The sequence below is a fragment of the Somniosus microcephalus genome, chromosome 14 (genome assembly GCF_052327205.1).
Source record: "Somniosus microcephalus isolate GS21.2 chromosome 14, FLI_Smic_1.0, whole genome shotgun sequence".
NCBI lineage: Eukaryota > Metazoa > Chordata > Chondrichthyes > Squaliformes > Somniosidae > Somniosus > Somniosus microcephalus.
In genome coordinates this window covers 16,928,039-16,952,072 of record NC_141000.1, presented here as the reverse complement: position 1 = coordinate 16,952,072, position 24,034 = coordinate 16,928,039, and the positions used below count along the sequence as shown (strand labels likewise).

The 24,034-nt window shown below is 41.5% G+C and overlaps 1 protein-coding gene across 7 annotated transcripts in view; it reads right to left on the bottom strand.

The window, feature by feature from the left end:
* Positions 1-24,034, bottom strand: part of mospd2 (motile sperm domain containing 2) — an 87,626-nt gene that overhangs the window by 20,252 nt on the left and 43,340 nt on the right. For all 7 annotated transcript variants that reach the window (XM_086006295.1, XM_086006296.1, XM_086006298.1 and 4 more), the window contains 4 exons: positions 22,047-22,223; positions 18,752-18,843; positions 16,692-16,788; positions 14,318-14,414 (listed from right to left, as the gene is read on the bottom strand). In XM_086006295.1, the coding sequence (XP_085862421.1) occupies positions 14,318-14,414; positions 16,692-16,788; positions 18,752-18,843; positions 22,047-22,223 (463 nt within the window). The remainder of the gene's footprint in view (positions 1-14,317; positions 14,415-16,691; positions 16,789-18,751; positions 18,844-22,046; positions 22,224-24,034) is intronic.

Below are 24,034 nucleotides of genomic sequence, written 5' to 3'. Positions count from 1 at the left end.
GCAAAATTCTTTCTATTAAAGATGCATAGTCAGTATAATGCACAGACAATCCCCCCATATTAATTTTGAATTTTTTAAACAGTGTATTAATACGCATTTAAAATCTTATCTGCATATTTTAAATACATCAGAACTAAATTGGCAAATAAATTCTCAACAAAACTACACAAACATAAGAGTCAATTCCAAAATGATGCATTTTGCCTTGCTTTGTTATTTTGCTCTATTAGGTACTGTATGGAAGTATGGTAATAAATATTACAAACAACATGGCAGGTAAATGAAACACTTGCAGCTTTAGATCTACAAAACCTACAGCACAAGATAAGTGGATTCGTGAGACGACGAGTCTGAAATTCATCAGTAATTCATTGTTATTCTGTTAGGCACCAGTATTTCTATTAGTAGTTCAGTACACATTATATTTCATGCAAGGAAAACGTGATGAAGTGGCCAAGCTTTGAAAAAAATGCAAATTAATTTCAATGGTTCTTTTCAAGGCTCCAGTGTTTTTAAAAATCTTCAACTAGGCAAATATCGGTTCTGAAAGATGTTACACGATGTCACCGTACAGTTCAGAAGGACTTGATGGGAATAATCTTTAAAACAGTTACATAAGGCGATTATAGCTATTTAAGAGATATACACTGTAATTTGCAAATTTACAATGGGGTCCTCATGCTGAATAAGTGAAAATGCTGCTTCTTGATGGCGGAACTCAAAATGTAGGTGCACTACAGGAGGATATGGAATCGTCAGAAATTAGTGTAGCAAAGCAACAGGTTCTTAAAAAAAAAACAGAGCTCAAGGTGGGTAATTATCACGGAACCTGACAGCATACACCCTAGGCTGTTGACAGAATTCAAAAGATAGCTGAGGCTTTGGCCCCAATTTGTCAATCCTCCTAAAATATGCAAATTATGCCAGTGGAGTGGCAAGTACCCAAACGTACACCTCTGTTCAAGAAGAGGGAGAGAAGCATAAACTGGGTAACTATAAACCAGGTTGCCAGTTGTGGGAAAATTTAAGATAATGGAGTATATACTCAATAAAAAAGATGGAAGGATGTGGATGAACAGAGAAACCGAAAGATTCAAATACACAAATCCCTTAAAGTGTTAGTGCAGGTAAAGCCATAAAAAGGCCAACAGTATGTTGGGTTTTATAAATAGAAGCAGAGTACATCAGCAAAATAGTAATGATGAATTTGTAAAGACAATCATTAGGCCAGTTAGTACTGTGTGCAGTTACTGGCATCCCATTATAGAAAGGGCAATGAGCCACAGAGAGCATTCAATATAGATTCACCAGGATGATCCCAGGAATTGGAAACTGTAGCCATGAGGAGAGACAAGATACAGGAAACTTTGTGCTATCCGGCACCGACGGGACCGAGCTGTTGCCGTCCCATCAAAACTGCCAGACAAACCAGCGCTAATGTTGAAACATACGGAGATTTTGAGCTCCGTATCTGGCAACATTCTAAACAGTCGGCCGTACCTTGCAAGCGTCTCTGTAGCTTAGCAACAGCTTCAGCGAGACCTTGCAGAGCCTGATTGGTGAAAAAAAAAAAGCAACGAAAAGAAAAAAACCTAACGAAACGGCTCCTGATTTTTGCCGGTGGCTCGAGCATTCCGGACAGTTAACCTCCGGATAAACCAAAGTTTCCTGTACTAGGACTAATTCCACTAAAGCAGAGAAGATTAAAAGGGGAATTAATAGATGCTTTTAGTTTTTCTCTATTCGCCCTCTGATTGGAGAGTTGCTGATAAGGGGTCAGCAATTTAAAACAGAGTGAGGAGGGCGATTAGGAGAACGTTGAGCGTTTTGGGGAGGATGTAATGCTTTGCCAGAGTGTGGTTAAGGTAGAGACAATTGCATTTTTTTGTTTACAGGAAAATTGGATAAATAGTTGAAGCAGAGGAAGAGACAGGGCTATGGGGAGAGGACAGGGCAGTGGGAATAGTTTTGGATTGCTCCAGAAAGGAGCCAGCACAGACACAATTGACAAATGGCCTCCTTTTGTGCTGTAACCTGTGGTTCTCTCTGTACAAGAGCCATTTTCTATAAAGTTGCCAACAGTAGAGTACATGGGAAACATTTAAAACAGTGTTTAACAGAGTCCAGGAAAAATATATTCCACTAAAAACACTAATGAGACACCATGGATGAATAAAGCCATAAGGGAAAAATTGAGGGTAAGGAAAGAGGCATACATTAAGTACATGGACAGCAGGGGAGAGCATGATAAGGGAGAATATGAAGAGATTAGGAGAGAAGTCAAAAAAAATTAGCAAGGCAAAGAGGAACTATGAAATTAAATTAAAACAGAAAAATATTTTACAGTCACATAAAAAGGTTGGAATGGGAATAGGGTCACTAAGGGATGGACAGGATAATAACACAGGCAACAAGAGAGATAGCAGAAATATTAAATTACTTTGCTTCAATATTTACCAGGGAGATAGAACAGGTGGACATGACATCAGATGATGAGATTATTTTAAATGCAGTTATCTCATTACTAAAAAGAGAGATATATTAAATAAACTAATCAACCTCAGAGGACAAGACCCCTGGTCTGGACGGATTACACCCACGCATTTTAAAAGAATCTAGGGAAGAAATACTAGAGACATTGCTACACATTTAATAATTTGTTAGAAAAAGGTGTCGTTTTGAGAGGACTGGCAGATAGCTAAAATAATAATTATATTTAAGGGGGGAAATAGAACATGTCCAGGGAACTATAGACCAATCAGCTTATCAGTGGTAGGGAACATAATGGAATCCCTACTAAAGATGGAAAATAGAACATCTAGGGGGTGATTTTCCCAGCCCTGAGGAGGTAGGACAGTTGGCAAAATGACAAAAACTGAGGGCGGGTTTGGAACCTGCCTCCAAGCAATTTTGCCGGAGGCGGGTTTGATGGGTGTGATTCAGTCCCGCCTCCATCAGTCGGGAGAGGTAGTTAAGACCCTTAAATAATAGTTAAGGGCCTCTATAATCCTATTTTAACAGGCCTTTGTTATTTTGCCACATTTTGTGCGTGTTGCACGACCCTCCTAAACCACGCCAGCTAATCCTGGTGGGTTGACAAGTGGGTGGCCTCCTCACAGCTGCAGCTCTGCCATTAAAACTGAGCTTTCATCAGGGATCAGTTGCAGGTGGCAGAACTTTTGTTCCACGGGTCTTTCAGCACTTTTAGCAGGCCTACCGAAGTCAGAGGTGCTGCAGCTTCTATCTCTCAACTGTGGGACCGCCTTGGAAGACCCTCTCCCCGCTTGGACTGAGCGCTTCCCCAACAGAGGTATCTGCCAGCAGCATGAGAACCATTTATTTCCTTTCATCATGGACCTCAGATTCGGATGAGGCGCAGCCATGGCAGCAGCAGAACCAGGCAGCTCAGCAGCAGGAGCGCCAACCTCCTGATGCTGCACAGGGCAGAAGGCGCCAGTGCATGGAAGCACATCACCGCAGGAAATACCCCCCTCTCAGGGTTTACAGACAGAGGATGAGCTACCTCAACATGACTGAGCAGCAGTGCCAAAAGAGGCTTAGACTTTCGCGACAGGTTGTCGGTGCAGCAGTGCGCAGATGTCTCCGACAACCTGAAGCCCAGAGGAGTGGGTGGACACCCCTTACCAGTGGCTGTCAAAGTCACCACCGCACTCAACTTTTTTGCCTCGGGCTCCTTCCAGGGATCATCAGCGGACATCAGCGGCATCTCCCAGTCGGCTTCCCATAGTTGCATCACGCAGGTTACCGATGCCCTTTTCGCAAAGGCGCACAATTACATCCACTTCTCAAGGGATCAAGCAAGTGTAACTGCGCGTTCAGTTGGCTTTGCAAATATGGCAGGCTTGCCAATGGTGCAGGGCATCATAGACTGCACACATGTGGCCCTTAGGGCACCCCATCACAACCCAGCTATCTTTGTGAACCGCAAGGGCTTCCACTCCCTCAACTACAGCTCGTGTGTAACCACAAGGAGATTTTGCATGTTTGCGTCAAGTTCTGTGGTAGTTGCCATGACGCTTTCATCCTGCCGAACTCTAGTGTTCCTCCGCTCTTCAATCGGCCAAACCAACTTAATGGATGGCTCCTTGGTGACAAGGGCTTCCCCCTGAAGAAGTGGCTAATGACGCCGATCAGGAGGCCAGCTAATGAGGCTGAGGAGCGCTACAACGCCAGCCACATTTTGACCAGGTCCATCATCGAGCAAACCATTGGCTTGCTGAAGATGCGATTCCGATGCCTTGACAGATCAGGTGGAGCCCTGTAGTATTCAGCAGCCAGGGTCTCCAGAATGGTCGGGGTCTGCTGTGCACTGCACAACATGGCACAGCATCGTGGCTTGCAGCTTCCTGATGAGCAAGTGGCTCAGTTCATAGCCTCCTCAGATGAGGAGGAGGACCTAGTGGCGGTGTAGCGACCGGCAGCATGCGAGCACATGGCTGCCCGTGATGCAAGGGATACTCTCATCCTGGCCACATTTGCATAGGTTGCCCATTGTGGCACATGTGCTTGGCTCCTTAACACACGATTCTGTGGCTTCCTTTCACTCTGACCAACAACCTGACCATGCAAGTGTCACGGAGCCTGCAATGTGGCGTTGCCTAAGCCGAAATAACAGATGCCATCACGCCAACAGTTTGCCATCACCTAATTTTAATATATTCAACAATAAACCAAAACAAATCACCCAATCTGCACACAGATCTGGAGATTATATCCCTTGCCAGCTGGACCCACAGCGCCTTGGTTTCTTTGGGAGGCCTCTTCCTCCCAGATGAGGGGAAGAGCACCTCCCTGCTAGCTCTTGCCCCCTCCACCAGCATAGCCAGCGCCTCATCCAAGAACCTCGGGGAGGCCCTTGCCTTGGAGCTGGCCATTCTTCAAGGAGATAAAAGTTTGGAGGTGGTGCACCATCGACCAAAAACCAGTGGAAGAGCCAAGGCAGCAAGCAGCCCTTAAATGAAGCTGGATAAATGACGTCAGCAGAGGAGAGTTTCAGTCCCAAAAGACTAATTGGGCCAGGGGAACCCACACCTCCGAGATTAACTGACCAATTAGGGGAAAATCGCAAATTTTTCCCCACCTCACAGTGGAGGTGGTTTTGAAACCCACCCAAATCGAAACCCGCCTCCATTGGGAAAATCGCGCCCCTAGAAACCAAAATATAATAATGAAGTCAGCATGAATTTCAAAAGGGATAGTCTTGCTTGACCAACCTAATTGCATTTTTTGAAGAGGTAAAAGAGAGAGAGAGAGAGAGAGAGAGAGAGAGAGTGGACAAGGGTAATGCAGTAGATGTAATTTACCTAGATTTTGAAAAGGCCTTCAATAAAGGTACCACATAATAGATTAATGAATAAGGTCAGAGAATGTGGAGTCAGGGGACAAGTAGCAGAATGGATAGCTAGCTGGCTTCAAACCAGAGAGTAGAGAGTCGGGGTAAAGGGTAACTATTCAGAGTGGCAGAAGGTGAGAAGTGGTGTTCCACAAGGATCAGTACTGGGTCCACCGGTGTTCACAATTTATATTAACGATTTAGACTTTGGAATCAAAAACACAATTTCTAAATTTGCAGATTACACCAACTTTTTTTTTGGGGGGGGGGGGTGGGGAGAGGAAGATAGTCAATACTGAGGAGGACTGCAACAAATTAAAAGGAAGACATTAATAAACTTGCAGAATGGGCATATAATTGGCAAATTAATTTCAACACAGATAAATGTGAGGTATTACAATTTGGTAGGAAGAATAGGGAGGTCACTTATTACTTGGAGGGAGTGAGTCTGGGTGGGGTACAGGAGCAGAGGGATCTCCGAGTACAAATACACAAATCACTAAAAGTAGCGACACGGGTTAACAAGACCATAAAAATGCAAACCAAGCACTAGGGTTTATTTCTAGAGGGACAGAATTGAAAAGTAGAGAAGTTATGCTAAACTTGTATCGAACCTTGATTAGACCACACTTGGAGTACTGTGTATAATTCTGGTCGAAATATTATAAAAAGGATATAAAGGAATTGCAGAGGGTGCAGAGAAGATTTACAAGGATGATACCAGAAATACAAGGGTATACCTATCTGGAAAGGGTGAACAGGCTGGGTCTCTTTTCTCTTGAAAAGAGAAGGCTGAGGGGTGACCTAATAGAGGTCTTTAAAAATAATGAAAGGTTTTGATAGAGCAGATAGAGAGAGATTGTTTCCACTTGTGGAGAAGAGCAAAACTAGAGGCCATCAATATAAGATAGTCACCAAGAAATCAAATAGGGAATTTACCCAGAGTGGTGAGAAAGTGGAACTCGCTACCACGGAGTGGTTGAAGCGAATGATATAGATGCATTTAAGGGGCGGTTAGATAAGCATATGAGGGAGAAGGGAATGAAGGATTATGCTGATGGCATTAGATAAGGAAAGATGGGAGGAGGCTCGAGTGGAGCAGAAACACCGGCATGAACTGGTTGGGCCAAATGGCCTGTTTGTGCTATATATCCTATAGTTATTGAAAAAGCAATTCATCTGATCTACACTGTAGCATAAAATACATTATACAAATGATTCCCATCATTAAAAACAATACTCTGAAGGTTCCTGCAGAGGTGAGAGCAGAGGCTGGATTGATTGCGATCCTCTTCTCTCCTCTCCCCATTAAGGTAGAGGACTTTAATTCAAGGCTCCTGTTTATGTACATCATGTTACAACGCAGATAGTACAAGAAGAGAAAACTTACTGAATTCACCGCACCAGTTATTAAGGCTTTGGATTTTAAATAAAGATGACTACTACTATTCAGGAGGAACTACTGAAAAGTGTAATTAACCAATTATGAACTTGGTTCATTATTTTAGAAGCCCAGATTTCACAACTACTTGGAATATGTTTCTTCTCTCCATTCTCCCTACCAAGACTCCATTCATTCCTTCCTTACTTTCTCTAATGAATCGGCTCTGACAATTCCACACCAAAACATCTGAAAATGTTCTTTCTTCATCTGTGGTCAAGAATTTCCTGGATTGTGACCGTCTTATTTTCAAATCCTCACTGCTCACAATGATAGGAACAGGAGTAGGCTCTTCAGCCCTGCTAGCCAGTTCCACCACTCAATTAGATCATGGCTGATCTGCATCTCAACGTCCTCTTGACCTTACCTTTCAACCCAATATCCTCTCTATTCCTCAGATAATCTGCATGATTCCAGAAAATCTTCCTCCATCCCTCTGCATTTCAAAAGGAATTTCTCTGTGGCATTGGCATCCACGGTTCATTCTTCCATCAACTCCCATTACCTACTGCTCCACAGGCATCCAGAGTAGATGCAATACCTGCCCATTCCCCTCTTCCTCATCATGATTGGAGATATTAAACACTTTCCATATGAAGCAATGCAGACTACACAAAGTCTAATCTTCCTCCTGAGCACTCTGCAGCCCTCTGCTCTGATAATCTACTTTAGAAACTTCAAACTTTAGCCAACTTTGTTAATCTAAAACCGTACAAGTTTTTAGATTAATTCTAACTGCCGCACAACCAACTTATGCACTGGAGGCCATTTGACTTATACTAATTTGTTTTCCATGGGGTGCATCTGATTCACAGTTTAATTCATTGGTCTTTGAAATAAAACATATTTGAGAAAGCTAACTGTTGTGTATGTAATATGTGTGCTACTTTGAACCTATGGACAGGACTGCACTACTTGTAGGGCGTAGTGATACGCAGTACCACTCCTGGCCATAGGGGTATAAATAGTACTGTGGGTACTGATCTCCCCTCAGTTCCCGCCTGTGGGCATGAAGTAAAGACCTACGTGCAGTCCCTACCTCCAACCAGTAAAGACCTGTTTGAGTTATACGTTTAAGTCTTTGTGTTAATTGTTCAATACAATACACATACTTAACACTGGCGACGAGTCGGTTCGAACCCTGCGGCAGTGATTCCACGGCGGCTTCGTCCAAAGACAGGACGTTGAAGAGAGGTTTCAATCCTCAACACCCCACTCAAAACTGAAGGGCAGCAGAAATCCTGACAGCTTCCAGCGACAGGCATTAGGACCCTGAAGCCTCCATAACCTCGTGGGTAAGCCAGAGCCCGGGAGGGAGCGAGCAAGAGCCGCGCGAGCCAGAGGCCGGGAGCCGCTTCAAGTGCGAGTCGCAGCGCGGGCCAGCGATCGGGACCGAAGATAAGGGCCGCACTCGGGGGCTGAAGGGAGACGGCGTCGGGGGACGGGTGAAGACCGCCAAGCGCGGGAAAACCGCCATTTTGTGGGCGGAGGATGACGGCAAGAGCGGGAAGCCGCCATCTTTGATAACAAGTAAAGAAAAGAAAATCTGAGAAATTGCAAATCTACAATGCCTAAACACGGGAATATTAGCACCTTTGATAGTGACCTCGAAGATTGGGCCATATATGTTGAAAGAGTAAAAAATTATTGTAAGGCCAATAAAATTCGTGACCAAGATAAAGCTCTAACATTATTAAATTTAATGGGTGCGAAGACATACGGGCAATTGAAACACCTGTTATCACCAGATGAACCGGCGGATAAGACGTTCGATGAGATTGTTACTGTCCTGAAAGATCATCTAAACCCCACGCCGCTGATGCTAGCGGAACGATTTAAATTTTACGACAGAAGGCAGCTACAGCATGAAAGCAATGCTGAATATTTGCTGGAATTGCGTAAATTAGCGAAATATTGCCAGTTTGGAACGGGACTGACAGATGCACTACGAGACAAATTTGTGTGTGGTTTATTTAAACAGGATACACAAAAGCGACTGCTCGAGGAGAATGAGCTGACGCTTGAGAAGGCGGTCACTATGGCAGCAGCACACGAAGCCGCAGCGAGAGGCACGGCAGTAATGCAGCTACGGTCACCGGAGCTCAGTGCACACAAATTGGGTGTGAGTTCTGGCAAATGTTATCGTTGTGGAAAGACAACGCATGATCAGAACCAGTGTTGGTTTAAAAACCAAGAATGTAGAACTTGTGGTAGGCTTGGACATATAGCTAGAGTATGCAGGTCAGGGAAGAAGACCAGCAACAAGAAGTCACCGCAAGGAAAATACGCAAAGGTACACAAGGTGACCGAACAGGAGTCCGATTCAGACGCTAGCAGTAATGAACTGGCTAGCTTAAGAGTACTCAACGCTGGTAAGGGTGCAGACCTCCAGACAATTTGGGTCACTCTTCAGATAGAAGGAGTCCAAGTAAAACTGGAATTGGACACTGGATCGGCATTGACGGTCATAAATAAGAAAGATTACGGAAAGTTATTCCAACATATTCCCCTACAGGATACGGGGATTATATTGAAAACATACACGGGGCAAAGAGTGTACCCCATCGGGAAAATAGAGGTTGCAGTGGTCCACAAGGGCGAAGACAGTCAAATAATGGACTTATATGTGATATCTGAAGGAGGTCCTCCACTACTAGGACGGGAGTGGATTAGGAAAATGAATATGGACTGGCATTTCCTACAAACAATAACGAGTGAGAACTCGGTGAAGATAGTCGGCCCAGACTCTGGAACAGATGATGGTAAGCCCAACTCAGGTGCAAAAGACAAAGTTTCAGCACAGAATTCCACTGAGCAACAACAACATAGTTTAACTGTGGATTCTGAGTCTGGCAAGTCTACTGATGTGCCCATTTCTGAGGGACACCGGGCTCGAACTCAACTCCATTTCAAACTACAACAGCAATTAGAACAAATGCTTCGCCGTTTTGAGCAAGAGTTGAATGCAACGAAAGAGTTCTTGGATATAGAGTTGGAGAATCTGGAAAGACAACAGAAGCAGCTGATGGAGAAAATGGAGCAGGAGCACACAAAACGTCTGATGTCAGAGGAGTTAACGGTCAGCCAACTCCTGCATATGCTGAAGGACAGGACTCTGAAATGGGAAAAACTTGAACACGAACTTCAATATTCAAACGAAAGGGGTTCGGAGCTCTCAAAGGTTATTGGAAGAGCTGAGGTGGCAACACAGACTGAGATGACTGCAACAGAGCAGCCCTTGGATGCCAAAAGTACGCTGACTCACGTCAACGTAGAACAACAGACCGCTGAAACAGCTGCTCCGGTAGAGGGATTGAATAGTCCGATCAATCAATCTCCAAAAGAAGTTGAAGTAGTAAAATCTCAAATGAGGTCATTAGTAAACGACTTGCTGAAAGCCCAGAAAAAGCTGGATGAAGAGGTACGCATGAAGGAGTCTCTTCAGGAAAGATGTCTGGACTTGGAACAAAAGCTGGCTAACGCCCAGCTGGGTATGGAGGAAATAGAAGACCCTCTCGCTGGCCTAGATCAGGACGACACCGAATATTACTATGTCCTGTCCTGCCCAACTTGTAACTTCGACTCCCACCATACAGAAATCATGGAGGAGCACTGAAAGTCTACGGAACATCGGGAGAAGGTGGCTCTACTACGGAAAAAGGAGGAAGAGAAGGAGGAACTGCGCATGCAGCTGGCAGCTGACAGTGGAGCCCAGAGAGTCTCCAAGAAGCAGAAAAGGAAAAGTCGAAACAGAAGATGACCCATCTGAACCATTATTACCTCTACCAGATCACACACGTGGTCCCTCCGAAAGGAGCCAATTCAGTTCGGAAGTTCAAACTGTTAAATCCATGGAAGGACTATTGAATGAGTCACTCCAGCAACGTGAACCGACTACACCACAGAGATTGAATCTGTGAACTGTTTTCCGCAGAGACTGAATCTGTGATCTGTTTTGACATGAAGTTATCTATGTATCTATGTTATTCTGTTATGTAAACCTGAAGTTATATATATATATATATATATGTTATTACGTTATGTTAAATGGGGAGATGACTGTAAAGCTAAGAAGGGAGGAATGTTGTGTATGTAATATGTGTGCTACTTTGAACCTATGGACAGGACTGCACTACTTGTAGGGCGTAGTGATACGCAGTACCACTCCTGGCCATAGGGGTATAAATAGTACTGTGGGTACTGATCTCCCCTCAGTTCCCGCCTGTGGGCATGAAGACCTACGTGCAGTCCCTACCTCCAACCAGTAAAGACCTGTTTGAGTTATACGTTTAAGTCTTTGTGTTAATTGTTCAATACAATACACATACTTAACACTAACTGCAGTAACATTGAATAAATGCCTCATCGTTAGTCCACTGTTTTTAAACTTTTTCATGTGGGGACTCCTTGTAAGTACTGAATTGCTAGGAGCTTGCTGTGCTAACTTCCAAAAGACAGCGTCAGCTAACTTTAAGGAATCATTTCTATTATTACTACACAGCAACAGAATTCATGTGCCAGCAAGTTCAACTAATACAATAATGTGGCTTCCCCTCGCAGATCCCAGCTTGAAAACCTGTTACTGACAGTACAGGAAACTTTTTTTTAAATCCGGCACGGACAGGACCGACATGGTGCCGGTTCATCAAAAAATCCGGATAACCGAAAGCTATAGTAAAAGATACGGAGCCGAGCTCCGTATAAAGCAACAAATCCTGTGCTTCAGAACAATGGCCACAAGTTGCAAGCGTCTCTGTAGCTTAGCAACAGCTGCAGCCACACCCTTGCACAGCAACAAATGGAGGAAGGCAAGTAATAAAAGTTACCTGAACCTACTCCTGCATTTTGCCGGTTAACCGAGATTTCCGGTTATTTAGGTGCCAGTAAATCAAAAGTTTCCTGTAATGTAATGCATCACAAATAGTCGTTGGGTAAATTTCACAGAAGAGAGAAAACGTGTAATCTGACCAAGCTGTAATGGAACAGTTGAGGATCATGTAAATATCACCATTTCATTCCAGTCAATTGCTAGTCTGTGCATAGACTATACTTTGGAGCTGTAGTTTCATCATAGTCTGCTAGAGATATGCACGAGTTCCAATTAGTACCTTAGGTTTGCCAGATATTATTAATCATAGACAGCATGCTTCATATTACATGAAACTGGAAGTACTACAAAAGTTTTAATTTTAATAAGCCTGCCATAATATTTTACCTGTCTTCTCCTATACTCGTGCAAATGAAGATTAAAATGCATATTAGAAAAACTACATCCATGGGAGGGGGTCAGAGAGTTACAATTCATTAAATCTACCAAACAGTTCCAGCAACGTAAAAAAGTAACAACTAAGATTAGACACATTTATAAATGTCATAAGAATGAAGAGATTGAAACACACACCAACACACACACACCACACACACCACACACACCTTTTTTGAATAGTTTGCTTGTCTATGTTGAATGCAGGACAGATAGGACACCATGAGAAAGGGCAATAAAGTGTACAGTGATACATCTGCAGTATGGCATATTGCAATTACGATCACAGCGTAACAAGTTTTTAGGACAGCTGTATATTATTGGGAGCTAAAACCAGCACTAATTTGCCATATAATACAGCTGAAAATGTCAAGTACATAAATCATATTCATCACCGCCTATTAACTTACATCTGTTGAAATTTATAGATGTATGGATACATGAAATAGAAATCTTAACATATGCATATACACAAAATTCTATATCTCATCTTATTCAGTGAGTAGATGAGCTTATATAGACAAGATCAAAGTTCAATCCTCGATCTCTACCAAGTTAACCGATCTATATACAATAGTTGATGCTCTATGCAGTTGAATTACTTCCCAACATTAACTTATGAATCACACAAAGAGGAGTTACTTGGGTTAAGTACTGGCAGGTGACCTGTGGAACTATTCCCGATCACAAAGATTATGATACAAAGATAGGTGGGAAAGCAAATTGTGTGGAGGACACAAAGAATCTCCAAAGGGATATAGATCGGCTAAGTGAGTGGGCAAAAATCTGGCAGATGGAGTTTAATGTGGGAAAATGCGAGGTTATCCACTTTGGTAGGAAAAATAAAAAAGCAAATTATTTAAATGGGGAGCGATTACAAAATGCTGAGGTACAGAGGGATTTGGGGGTCCTTGTACATGAATCATAAAAAGCTAGCATGCAGGTACAGCAAGTATTTAGGAAGGCAAATGGAATGTTGGCCTTTATTGCAAAGGAAATAGACAAAAGTAGGGAAGTCCTGTTACAACTGTACAGGGCGTTGGCAAGACCACACCTTGAGTACTAAGTACAATTTTGGTCTCCTTATTAAAGGAAGGATATATTTGCATTGGAGGCAGTTCAGAGTAGGTTCACGAGGTTGATTCCGGAGATGAAGGGGTTGTATTATGAGGAAAGGTTGAGCAGGTTGAGACTATACTCATTGGAGTTTAGAAGAATGAGAGGGGATCTTATTAAAACATAAGATTCTGAAGGGGTTCACAGGGTAGATGCAGAGAGGATGTTTCCCCTCGTGGGGGAATCTAGAACTAGGGGGCATAATTTCAGAATAAGGGGGCACCCTTTTAAATCGGAAATGAGGAGGAATTTCTTCTCTCAGAGGGTCGTGAATCTTTGGAATTCTCTTCCCCAGAGAGCTGTGGAAGCTGGGCCATTGAATATATTTAAGGTGGAGATAGACAGATTTTTGAAAGGTAAGGGAGTCAAGGGTTATGGAGAACGGGCAGGGAAGTGGAGTTGAGGCCAAGATCAGATCAGCCATGATCTTATTGAATGGCGGAGCAGGCTCGAGGGGCCAAATGACCTACTCCTGCTCCTACGTCTTATGTTACAATCAATGTATTTGTTATATGAGAGCTTGGGGGGGGGGAGAGGGGTGAAGAACAGGAGACAGTTTTGTTTACTGCTAGAAGAGGATATTTGGCAACACAGTTCTCTCATTTCTGCTAGATCATAAATAGCCTAGGAGCAGACATCTTGCTCACAATTTTCTGGAAATCAAATTCATGTCACTGAAGAGCAAATTCTGTATAAAATGTCTGCCCCCCATACTGCTGATCTATTTTTAAAGCACAATAGGGACGAGAGCACTGAGAGGCACAGCTAGGTGTACAAAGATCACAGTTAACATTTAGGATCATGTGGCAATTCAGTAACATGTCCCTCCCTTTAAAGATAAATGTTTTCCATGTATAGTCTAAGTGAAGCGTCATTTGAACCATTTAAGAACAGTTGTACTAAACATGAAATGTATATCTCTAATTAGTTGGGAGTTAAGAGAATTATTAAAATGTCATAGAAAAGATGCCCAAGTTTTAGCCAAATGACTAAGTAGAACTGCAAAATAGGTTCACTGTTTAAATTCCTTACGTTACTAATTCTATTCCTTTTTTCTTTACAATTACCAAAATACTTGACTGAGCAGTGTAACTACAGTATTAAATGATGAATTTAAGACAGCCGGACTAGGACAGGTACATACCTCCATGGAGTGATACTAGAATATCCAGGGATGTGCCTGGATCGAAGCTGCCATTGCTTGGTTTCACCCTGTACTTCTCGGGGGCCGTCGTTCGAACCTTGTTCAGGAATAAAAAAGACTTGAATACCATCAGCATTTTAGTCTCCTGCGGCTTCTGGGAATAGGTTTTTCTAAACATGCCACAAATATCATCTTTACAGAGAAATAACCATCTAAAATCATTAATGTAAGGAAGGTTCAATCTTTTCAAAAAAAAATTGCTTTTCAGTACTCGACGTAAAAATGAAGAAAAAGTTTAGAAATTACAAGTTGTTGGTAATTTTCACAACGACTAATTTACTGCAGCTTTAAGAGAAAAGGTGCCTAAAATTTTTAACACTTTGCACTTATCTAAACTTTAAATGCAGTACAACTACTCTTAAATGATTCAAATGACATTCCGAGGCCATGCATGGAAAACATCGATCTGATTTGAGGGGAAGGGTACTTCAAATGTATCCTTGGGCAATCTACTGTGAATAGCAAACTAATCTTTCCCACTCCAGGGAGTAGAGCGCATAATCTAGGCTGACACTTTAGTGCAATACTGAGGGAGTGCTGTACTGTCGGAGGTCTCTTGGATGACTGTTAAACCTGCTTTCTCAGGTGGACGTAAAAGATCCCATGGAACTATTTTGAAGAGGAGCAGGGGAGTTATCCCCGGTGTCCTGGCCAATATTTATCCCTTATCCAACATTAAAATAGATTATCTGGTAATTCTCAAATTGCTGTTTGTGGGACCTTGTATTGCAGCCAATTTGCACACAGCAACAGTGACTAAATTTCAAAAGTACTTAATTGGCTGAAAATCGCTTTGGGATACCCTGTAGTAATGAAAGAAGCTATATAAATGCAAGACTTCTTGATAAAAAAAAGTCATCTCCAGGATTTACATATCCGGATAAGTCATGGTACATTTATGCCTCGATGGTATTCACACATTTCCATTTTGGAATGTATCACAGTATATATGGAAAGAACAAAATTATTTTGGAGAAATACAGATTTATTACAAGAATTGGTTAAATACCTTCACTTTCATTACAGATATAGCCAATTAACAGAAGACACAGGAGAAGTAGGCCATGAGGCCCCTTGAGCCTGCTCCACTATTCCAAGATCATAGAATTAACAGCACAGAATGGCTAATCTTCTCCCTCAACTCCACTTTCCCATGATTCCCATAGTGTCCAAAAATCTATCTATCTCAGCCTTAAAATGTACTCAACAATTCATCAGCCAATGTCCTCCGGAGTAGAGAAGTCCAAAGATTCACAACCCTCTGAAGAAATTTCTCATCTCAGTTCTAAATGGCCGACCCCTTATCCAAAGACTGTGAACCCTAGTTCTAGACTCTTCAGCAAGGGGAAACAGCCTCAGAATCTACCCGATCAAGCCCTCTAAGAATTTTATACGTTTCAATGAGAGCTGGAATACTGTGTGCAGTTCTGGTCGCCACACTACAGGAAGGAGGATGTGATTGCATTGGAGAGGGTGCAGAGGAGATTGACAAGGATGTTACCTGGGCTGGAGCACTTCAGCTATGGGGAGAGACTGGACAGGCTGGGGTTGTTTTCCTTGGAGGGGGGGACAGGGACCTGATTGAGGTGTACAAAATTATGAGGGGCATAGATAGGATAGATAGAAAGGAACTTTTCCCCTTAGTAGAGGGGTCAATAACCAGGGGGGCATAGTTTCAAGGTAAGGGGCAGGAGGATTAGAGGTGATTTGAGGGAAAACTTTTTCACCCAGAGGGCGGTTGGAATCTGTAACTCATTGCCTGAAAGGGTGGTAGAGGCAGGAACCCTCAACATTCAAGAAGCATTTAGATGAGCACTTGAAACGCCATAGCATATATTATGTCCGTGAATGATTGAGACACGGACAGCAGAAGTTGAACAAAACAAGTCTTTACTGATTGAAGTCAATAGGGAAACTGAAAACACAGGCTCACTAGCGCCTTTTATACAGGGGTGGTCACTGCCGGTACTGCAGTCCGAGACCAGTTATTTTCTTAAAAGGTACATACTCAACAGCATACAAGGCTACGGACCAATTGCTGGAAAATGGGATTAGAATAGACAGGGCTTGATGGCCAGCGTGGACACGATGGGCCGAAGGGCCTCTTTCTGTGTTGTATAACTATGACATCTCTCACTCTTCTGAACTCATAGGCCCATTCTACTCAATTCCCTTAACTACACAAGTAAGAGTGTGTACTTTTAATTGACAATTAAAACCACATGCAACCAAACAGGTGAGCTACTTAATGACTTAACACAAATGGCTGATTCCAATTCCACAAACCAAATGATTACCAAGTCAAAGAACTTACCTTAAAAGCAACAGAGTTCTTTGTCACATTGGTCAGAACTATCAAACATTTTGTTTCTCCACTTTCTTTAGAGCCAAAGTGAATATCTTCAGCAGGACTATTTTTAAAACAAAAAGAGTTAATATAGGTTAAAAATATACATACTATATGGACACAAAAGAATGGTTACACAGGAGACTCAATACGACAGAAGAAATCTCCTTGCCACACAAGTTATGTTCTGTTTCAGTTTCTCTGTGCTATGCATGCAGCATACAGATCTGCAAAAACTCAAGACAAAAACTAAGGTTCCAAACTTATAGTACTTCAAAAAGACCAGACAAGAGGCAATTAATGTACAATTCATTTTTCACTAATTCCCTGTTGAAATAAAAGGCACTATACTGTGATGTAGGATATGAAGACCCACATCTTATATGGCACTATTACCAGTACTACTCATTTCACCATGTCACTCCAATTTGCTACATATGAAAGGGATGGAAGACTACAGAAAGTTCCTCTCTACCTCCTCAAGAAAGTAATGTTCTAAAAGACAACCAGCAATGGGTTCGGAGTAGCAATTAAATTTCGGAGCGGAGGTTTGAAGTTAATTGTTCAAGCTTTATTCTCTTGGTTTAATGCTTCAGAATTAATTAAACCAATTATCCTATATGTAATTTAATTACAATTTGCAAATACTGTAGTGCATTTACTTCTAATGTCATGGTCCCACTTACCAGTCAGATTTCTGTAGGTTATGTAATTGTAAATATCTAGGTATCCAATAGGTTAAATGTCTTTTAGCCAGCTTGCACTTTCTTCTTCCATGCAATTTGTCATGCCGGCCTATCACGCTTAAATTCGTAGTGCGAAGTGCCTCTAAAGATTGGTCCCATTGTTTGAGCCGACTATCCCCCAGATGCCAGTCCCTTTCCACCGGGCTCCAGTGAGTAAAGCTATATACCTGGAAGTGACTGGAAAATGGCTTTGAGTTGTTTAAGCCCTTACCTCGGCTTTTACCATTATTGTGTAAGCACTTAAATATCTCAAAGTGACATCTGGTCCGAGCTGAGAATTCAGCCTTTTCTCACTGCATAACAGGATTTCCCAAAATCACCATTATAGGCAAGCTTCAAATAGGAGAGCTTTACCCAACTCCGTGCTGGGGAAGCGCTTTCCTGAAACTGATGGGGAGGTTAGGCAGAATTGATCTTTCATTTTCCTCCCCCCAACTGCATCTCACCTCATCCTCCCCCCACCGCCTTAGTATTGACATGGCCCAAACAAAAATCCGCACGCAGTCATGTCCATAAGCCTGAAATCTGCTTTAGGTTCTTTAAAGTGTTTACCAGATTTTTATTAAGATAGTAAAAAAGTGTAGAATGCACAAACTTATCGCCAGTTCCTTAGTGCTTCTTTCAACATAGCTCTTTAACCTCCCCCCACTGTTCCCATCTCCTAGATTCTTCACTCTGTACTCCCATATCCAACATCCCCCCTTTCCCAATGCACTCAAACACCATCACCATTTCAGTGCTCCCACCCCTCAAGACCACCTTCCCACACTCCTGATATACTACCACTAGACCCCATAATCCGCCACACTACTATGTGCCCAAGGACCCCACTCCCACTCGTGTCCTAACATCCCTCCACACTGCCAACACCCACACCTAGACCATCCTCCCTAAACTACTACAATCACACCACCTCCACCCCCCCTCCCACAGTACTTCCACATGGTTACAACCTACCTATACCTATAACCTGCAGCAGCTTCCCTGCCACCTTCCTCTAGATCCTGGCCTTTGAAAAGAGTTAGATATACAATTCAGTACACAATTAAACACAAACATAATAACCAAGGGCACTGATACACAATTTCCATAAAACCATGGACATAATCACAATTTCAACCTGAAAATACCACTAATCAAATATTAAAAAGACAATTTGAACTATTCAATCACCACAAATCAGTGCCTCGAATGACCTATTGTACACTACATAGTTTAAATCAATACACTACTACAGGTGATCAGCTGGTATGCATCATATATAAAATGTAACTGAAATACCTGATGTGTAACAATGATCCTCTGAATACTGTTTGCGGTTTCTTTGTTGATTTTGTCTTTGATTCTGGCCGATCAGTTTCATCAAAAGAAACCTGCATGCAAAAAAATTGAATTCACATCTTACTAAAGAGAAAGATTACACATCACATTATATTCATCACATCTAATTAAACTCGGATTCAACAATTCATTCGGTAAGTGTAAATTTAAAAAGAGCAAAAACTAGCAACTGATATAGAAGAACACAGTATGAGAAAATGTATTAGAAGCAAACAACCAGTTCAATGTTTTTACATGCAAACTAAAGTATATATTTCTCGAAAGGAAACTACATACTCATTGCACCATGTGGCATCTAATTTTATAGATTGATATGGGAGCCTAATCTACAGAAAAATTTAGTTATCCTCCAATCTGTTTCTATTTCCAACTGAAAAAAATATACAGAAGTCCATAATTTAGGGGGAATATTAAAATCAAATCTAATATACGGGAACAGAAAACAAATTCTGGTATTAGCTCATGAGCACTATTATTACTATGGGTGTCAGCAATGCCCCTGCATACCAACTGTTTGGAAAAAGGAACTAAAGTATTCAAACTGCGCTACAAGACGAGTTTATGTAATCAGATTATGCAACCGAAAAGAAAGCCAGCCTTGCCATACCACATTTATATTATCTAACTGTCCAATCTATCAAGATAATCACTCGACACATTACAAAGTAAAGGTTAGAAAGACACTTACAGGGACCATTTTAAAAGCATAGATTGCAAAGACATTAACTGGTATCATAAAACTACGGGTCAGATGACTGCCTAATAGATTCGGGCTGAGCAAGAGATTGCACAGGAATTTCCATTCGTTTTGTTGCATCATATCCCATGTTATATAACGGAAAGTACAGAATTAATGGAATACGCAGTGTCGCACACTGGTCCTCAACACGTGCGCGCAGTGGAAGAATGTGGACGGTTCTGCTCTACACACAATACTGTAACTTTCTGAAGTCTGGGGTGGGTGGGTAGGTAGGTGGGGGAGGGTTAAAACAGAGCTGGGCAGTGGTTTCTCCCCCCCTTCCCCAAATGGAAAGGGAAACAAATAAAACAGATGGGCCGGACAGTCACCACAGGCTGATCTTTTGCAACTCCTAGCAGCCATTTCAATAGCTTTTCCTGATCTGCTTTCCAGGCGATAAACGCCAAATGGCATGGATCTATGGTCCAGGGAAGTTAAGAGAAAACAGCTAGGAGAAAGAAAAGCGTAAAGAGAGCAAAAACAAAGTAACGGTAGCCAATAAGTTATGTCCCTTCTAAAATTAATAGTTTAACAATTTATTACTTACATTTGTAAGTATAGTAATCTATCATTGTAGAACACATTAAAAAATCTAACACCATTAATGACTGTCTCCTTAAGAGACTCCATATGCACACTCTAGCATATTACTGCAACATACTGTTCACCTCTTACACCATATGTTCAATGTTAGTTCATAACTTTTAGGCTATGTCTACACAACAAAACCAAAATAAAAATTGCATTTTTTTTTGGGTGGAGGAAATTGGGAGATTGCAAAGACTTTACATATTTTTAAAAAAAAACGATCTCCCATGGTACTGCTCACAGCAAAGAGGATATGTTTCAGAATGACGAAGATTGTAAAACGCAACACAATTATACAATAAGCAGGGAGTGTTAATGTCTAAATAGTCCTTTCCAAACACACAATTGGGAAGGCTTGAGAAGAACTATCTGCTAAGGTAGCCTGTCCTTTGAAGGCCATTATGTAAATGAAGTACAGTTGAAATATGAATTGGTCCCCGAATTCCTTCCTGCGGAGAAGTGCCATCAATAGAAACAGCCTGAAGTCAATTAGAAATGAACTGTGTTGCTCAAGGACAGACACATAGACAATTAACTTCCTTCATTTCCTGTATGTGTGTACGTGCATGTGAGAGCGATATGAGAGAGAATATTCCTAGACACTCCCCTATCCACCATACTGGAGACCTCCTCAAAAAAAACTACATTAGTCAGACATCGCCGATCCATCATAAATCCATACTGATTCTCTTTGATCAGCTCATACTTCAAGTGCTCAGTCACTATCCCTGATGATAGGTTCCAGTAACTTCCCCACAACTGATGTTAAACTGACAGGTCCGAGTTACCTTGTTTGTCCCCCCCCTTCTTAAATAATTGTGCAAAATTTGCAATTTTTAAATCCAGACAATTTCTGAACCTACAGGGGTTTGGAAAATTATGATTAATTCATCTGTAATTTCCTCACCTATTTCTTTTAGTATCTGGAGAGGAAACCATCAGCTCCTAGAGATTTGTCTATCTTAAGTCCTATAATTTTCTCCAGTATTATATTTTTACTTACATTAAATTCACTAAGTTCCACCCTTGACTTGGTTTTTAGGTTCCCTTGTAGTGCAAGAATTTTGTCCTGTTTCTCCACTTTGAAAATTGATACAAAGAACTCATTAACAAGTCAGCCATTTCCTTATTGTCCATTATAGTCTTGCCTATATTTGTCTTTAATGTAATGGGCCCATATTCCTCATTACCACTCGCTTTTTCTTACTATATTTATTAAAGTACTGTTACCCTTCATATCACTTTTTTCCATATTCCCTGTTTGCATCTCAATACATTCTTTGCAGCCTTTGTTTTTATAGCTCTCCCAGTCTGCTGGATTTCCACTTTTCCTTGCATTCATGTAAACCTTTTCTTCTAGCTTCATACTGTCTCTTACCTTGTTTGTTGGCCATGGTTGCTCAACGACACAAGTGGAGCCTTTGCTTTTTAGGGGTATGTACTAGTTTTGTATCAAACCAAATACTTTTCTGAATACATCCCAATCTGCCTGGTAAAATTAACTCCCGAGATAGGAAAATATATTTTGTTTACATATAGTGATGGATAACTTTTTGACAAACAGGGCTACTGAAGGGCATCAGAGGTAAATGTCTCCAACCTCTGGGACCAATCCGATGGAATGGAGGTAGTTATATGCTCGTAAAGCAATTGGGACATGTGGGGGGAGAAGAGGATAGTACAAGTATGTATACTGTACAAGTATGTTTATTGTACAAGTACAGGTAACCAGGGTGAATCACGTATATATGGATAGGTGTATGGAATGTTGCAAACAGACAAATGTGCAAGACTTTTAGAAAAGGGAACCAAAAAGTTACTGGAAGTAACAAACTCAATGATTACCACAAGTTCCAAATTATCTGGTTTAGCTAGACAACAATTTGAGTAAATTTTATTAAGTTCTACCTTTTTGGGTTTTTGCAAGGATTCTTCATTGTGGTTAGTGTCAACAGTTTCCTTGCTCTCTCCATTGCCCTTTTCTTTTTCATCCAATTCATCTTCACCTAGGATTGGACCATTTTCACATATGGGTGTTTGAAAATCATCATCTGGCAATGGCGGGTAGCTATATTTAAAAGGATCCTAAAAAAGGGAACAGTTACATTAAGATCAAGTTTTAGATGAAAATATTCAAAGCAGACACAAGTTGTTGGATAAAAGCCCACAAATCTCTAACTCTTTCACTGTAAACCAAGTAACCAAAAGCAAATTGGCTCCCTCCATTATAGCACAAGTAGAATATTTTTGTGGTTCAATTTTTCAGGTTAAAATATTTGGATAAAAACAATAATTTCACATCAGTTGGATTCAAAAGTTAAATTCCTTAAGAGGTTGTGATCTTTGTTACGGTTAACATTGGAGGTAGTAGTATACGCCTGTGCAGCGCCTTGGGACGTTTTACTACGTTAAAGGCGCTATATAAATACAAGTTGTTGTTGTAGTATTGGGAAGGGAAACAAACTGGTTCAGAAAGGACAGCAACAGTTTTAGGGAATCAGCAGCAGCCTCAGGGAAGCTCGAGGAAGGCAACATCTCACTGGCAAGCACCGGTAGCAGCAGCTCGGGGACACGACCGGGTGCAAGGTCAGTAAATACTGGGAGTCTAGTCAAGACAGGTAGAGAGAACTCAACAAGGGAAAAAACACACAAAATCTGAAATAAAACCCTGAAAGAGCTGATTGGTCAACATCTGAAAAGAAGAAAAGATGGATTGAAAGAGGGTAGTTCTCATGAAAGGATTACGCCTGAAACTCTAACCCATGGACGATCGATCTGTGCATTTTGTTTTTCAACTTAAACTAGAAATAATGTTAATGTATTAAATTTTGTTGGGACAGAAGTGAAATTGTGCCTATTCCATTCATAAGAACACAAGAAATAGGAGGAATAGGCCATTCGGCCCTTCAAGCCTGCTCCGCCATTCAATGAGATCATGGCTGATCTTCTGCCTCAACTCCATTCACCGGCCCTATCGCCATATCCCTTGATGCCCTTACTAGTCAGAAATCTATCGACTTCTGTTTTGAATATACCCAATGACTAAACCTCCACAGCCCTCTGGTGTAGAGAATGCCAAAGATTCACCACCCTATGTGAAGAAATTTCTCTCATCTCAGTCTTGAATGGCCTACCCTTTATCCTGAGGCTGTGGCCCCTGCAATACAGTACATTTCCTTTTGAGAGTTCATAGCTGACAAAAACAGCTTTAATGACCAGTTTAGTTCAAGTATGAGTAGACTGCAACTGAATCTCAGGGCCCAGAACTGTGACAAAAATCTGGATAGAGAAGTTTATTAAAAGTAAATATTACTGCAAAAATACTGAATCAAACAACTAAAAATTTTCCCCACCCAGATCACCACCTATAAAGTTGCATGTTCGTGGTGTACAATTGAAAGTTATGAAAACTGAGTCACACCATCACTGTCGAAGTGTTCCGTGTGCCCGTAACATGAAAAGCGACAGCAAACAAAAGACAATATTCTAGTCATACATTCAGCTTTCTAAAATTTACATTTTTTTTTTAATTCACTGTACAATCACAACCATAACTAGGCAACTAAGGAATATAGCATTTATGAACATAGGCTTTGATAAAAATATGAATCAATCATCAGGGCTCCGACACCGAGTAAATTCTATACAAGTCAGCCTTGGCTCAGTGGTAGCACTCTCCCGAGTCAGAAGGTCACAGGTTCCAGCCCCACTCCTTGAGGATTTATTAATAATAATCATAATCAACTTTGTCATTGTTAGTGCACAAGTGCAGTACAACGAAATGTAGGCTTGTGGCTCCCGAGAGTGTACATTTAGATTAAGACATTTAAACATTCAACATACATTTGGCTTGTAATACATTAACATAAACATAACCATAATAAAGTGCATTGGCA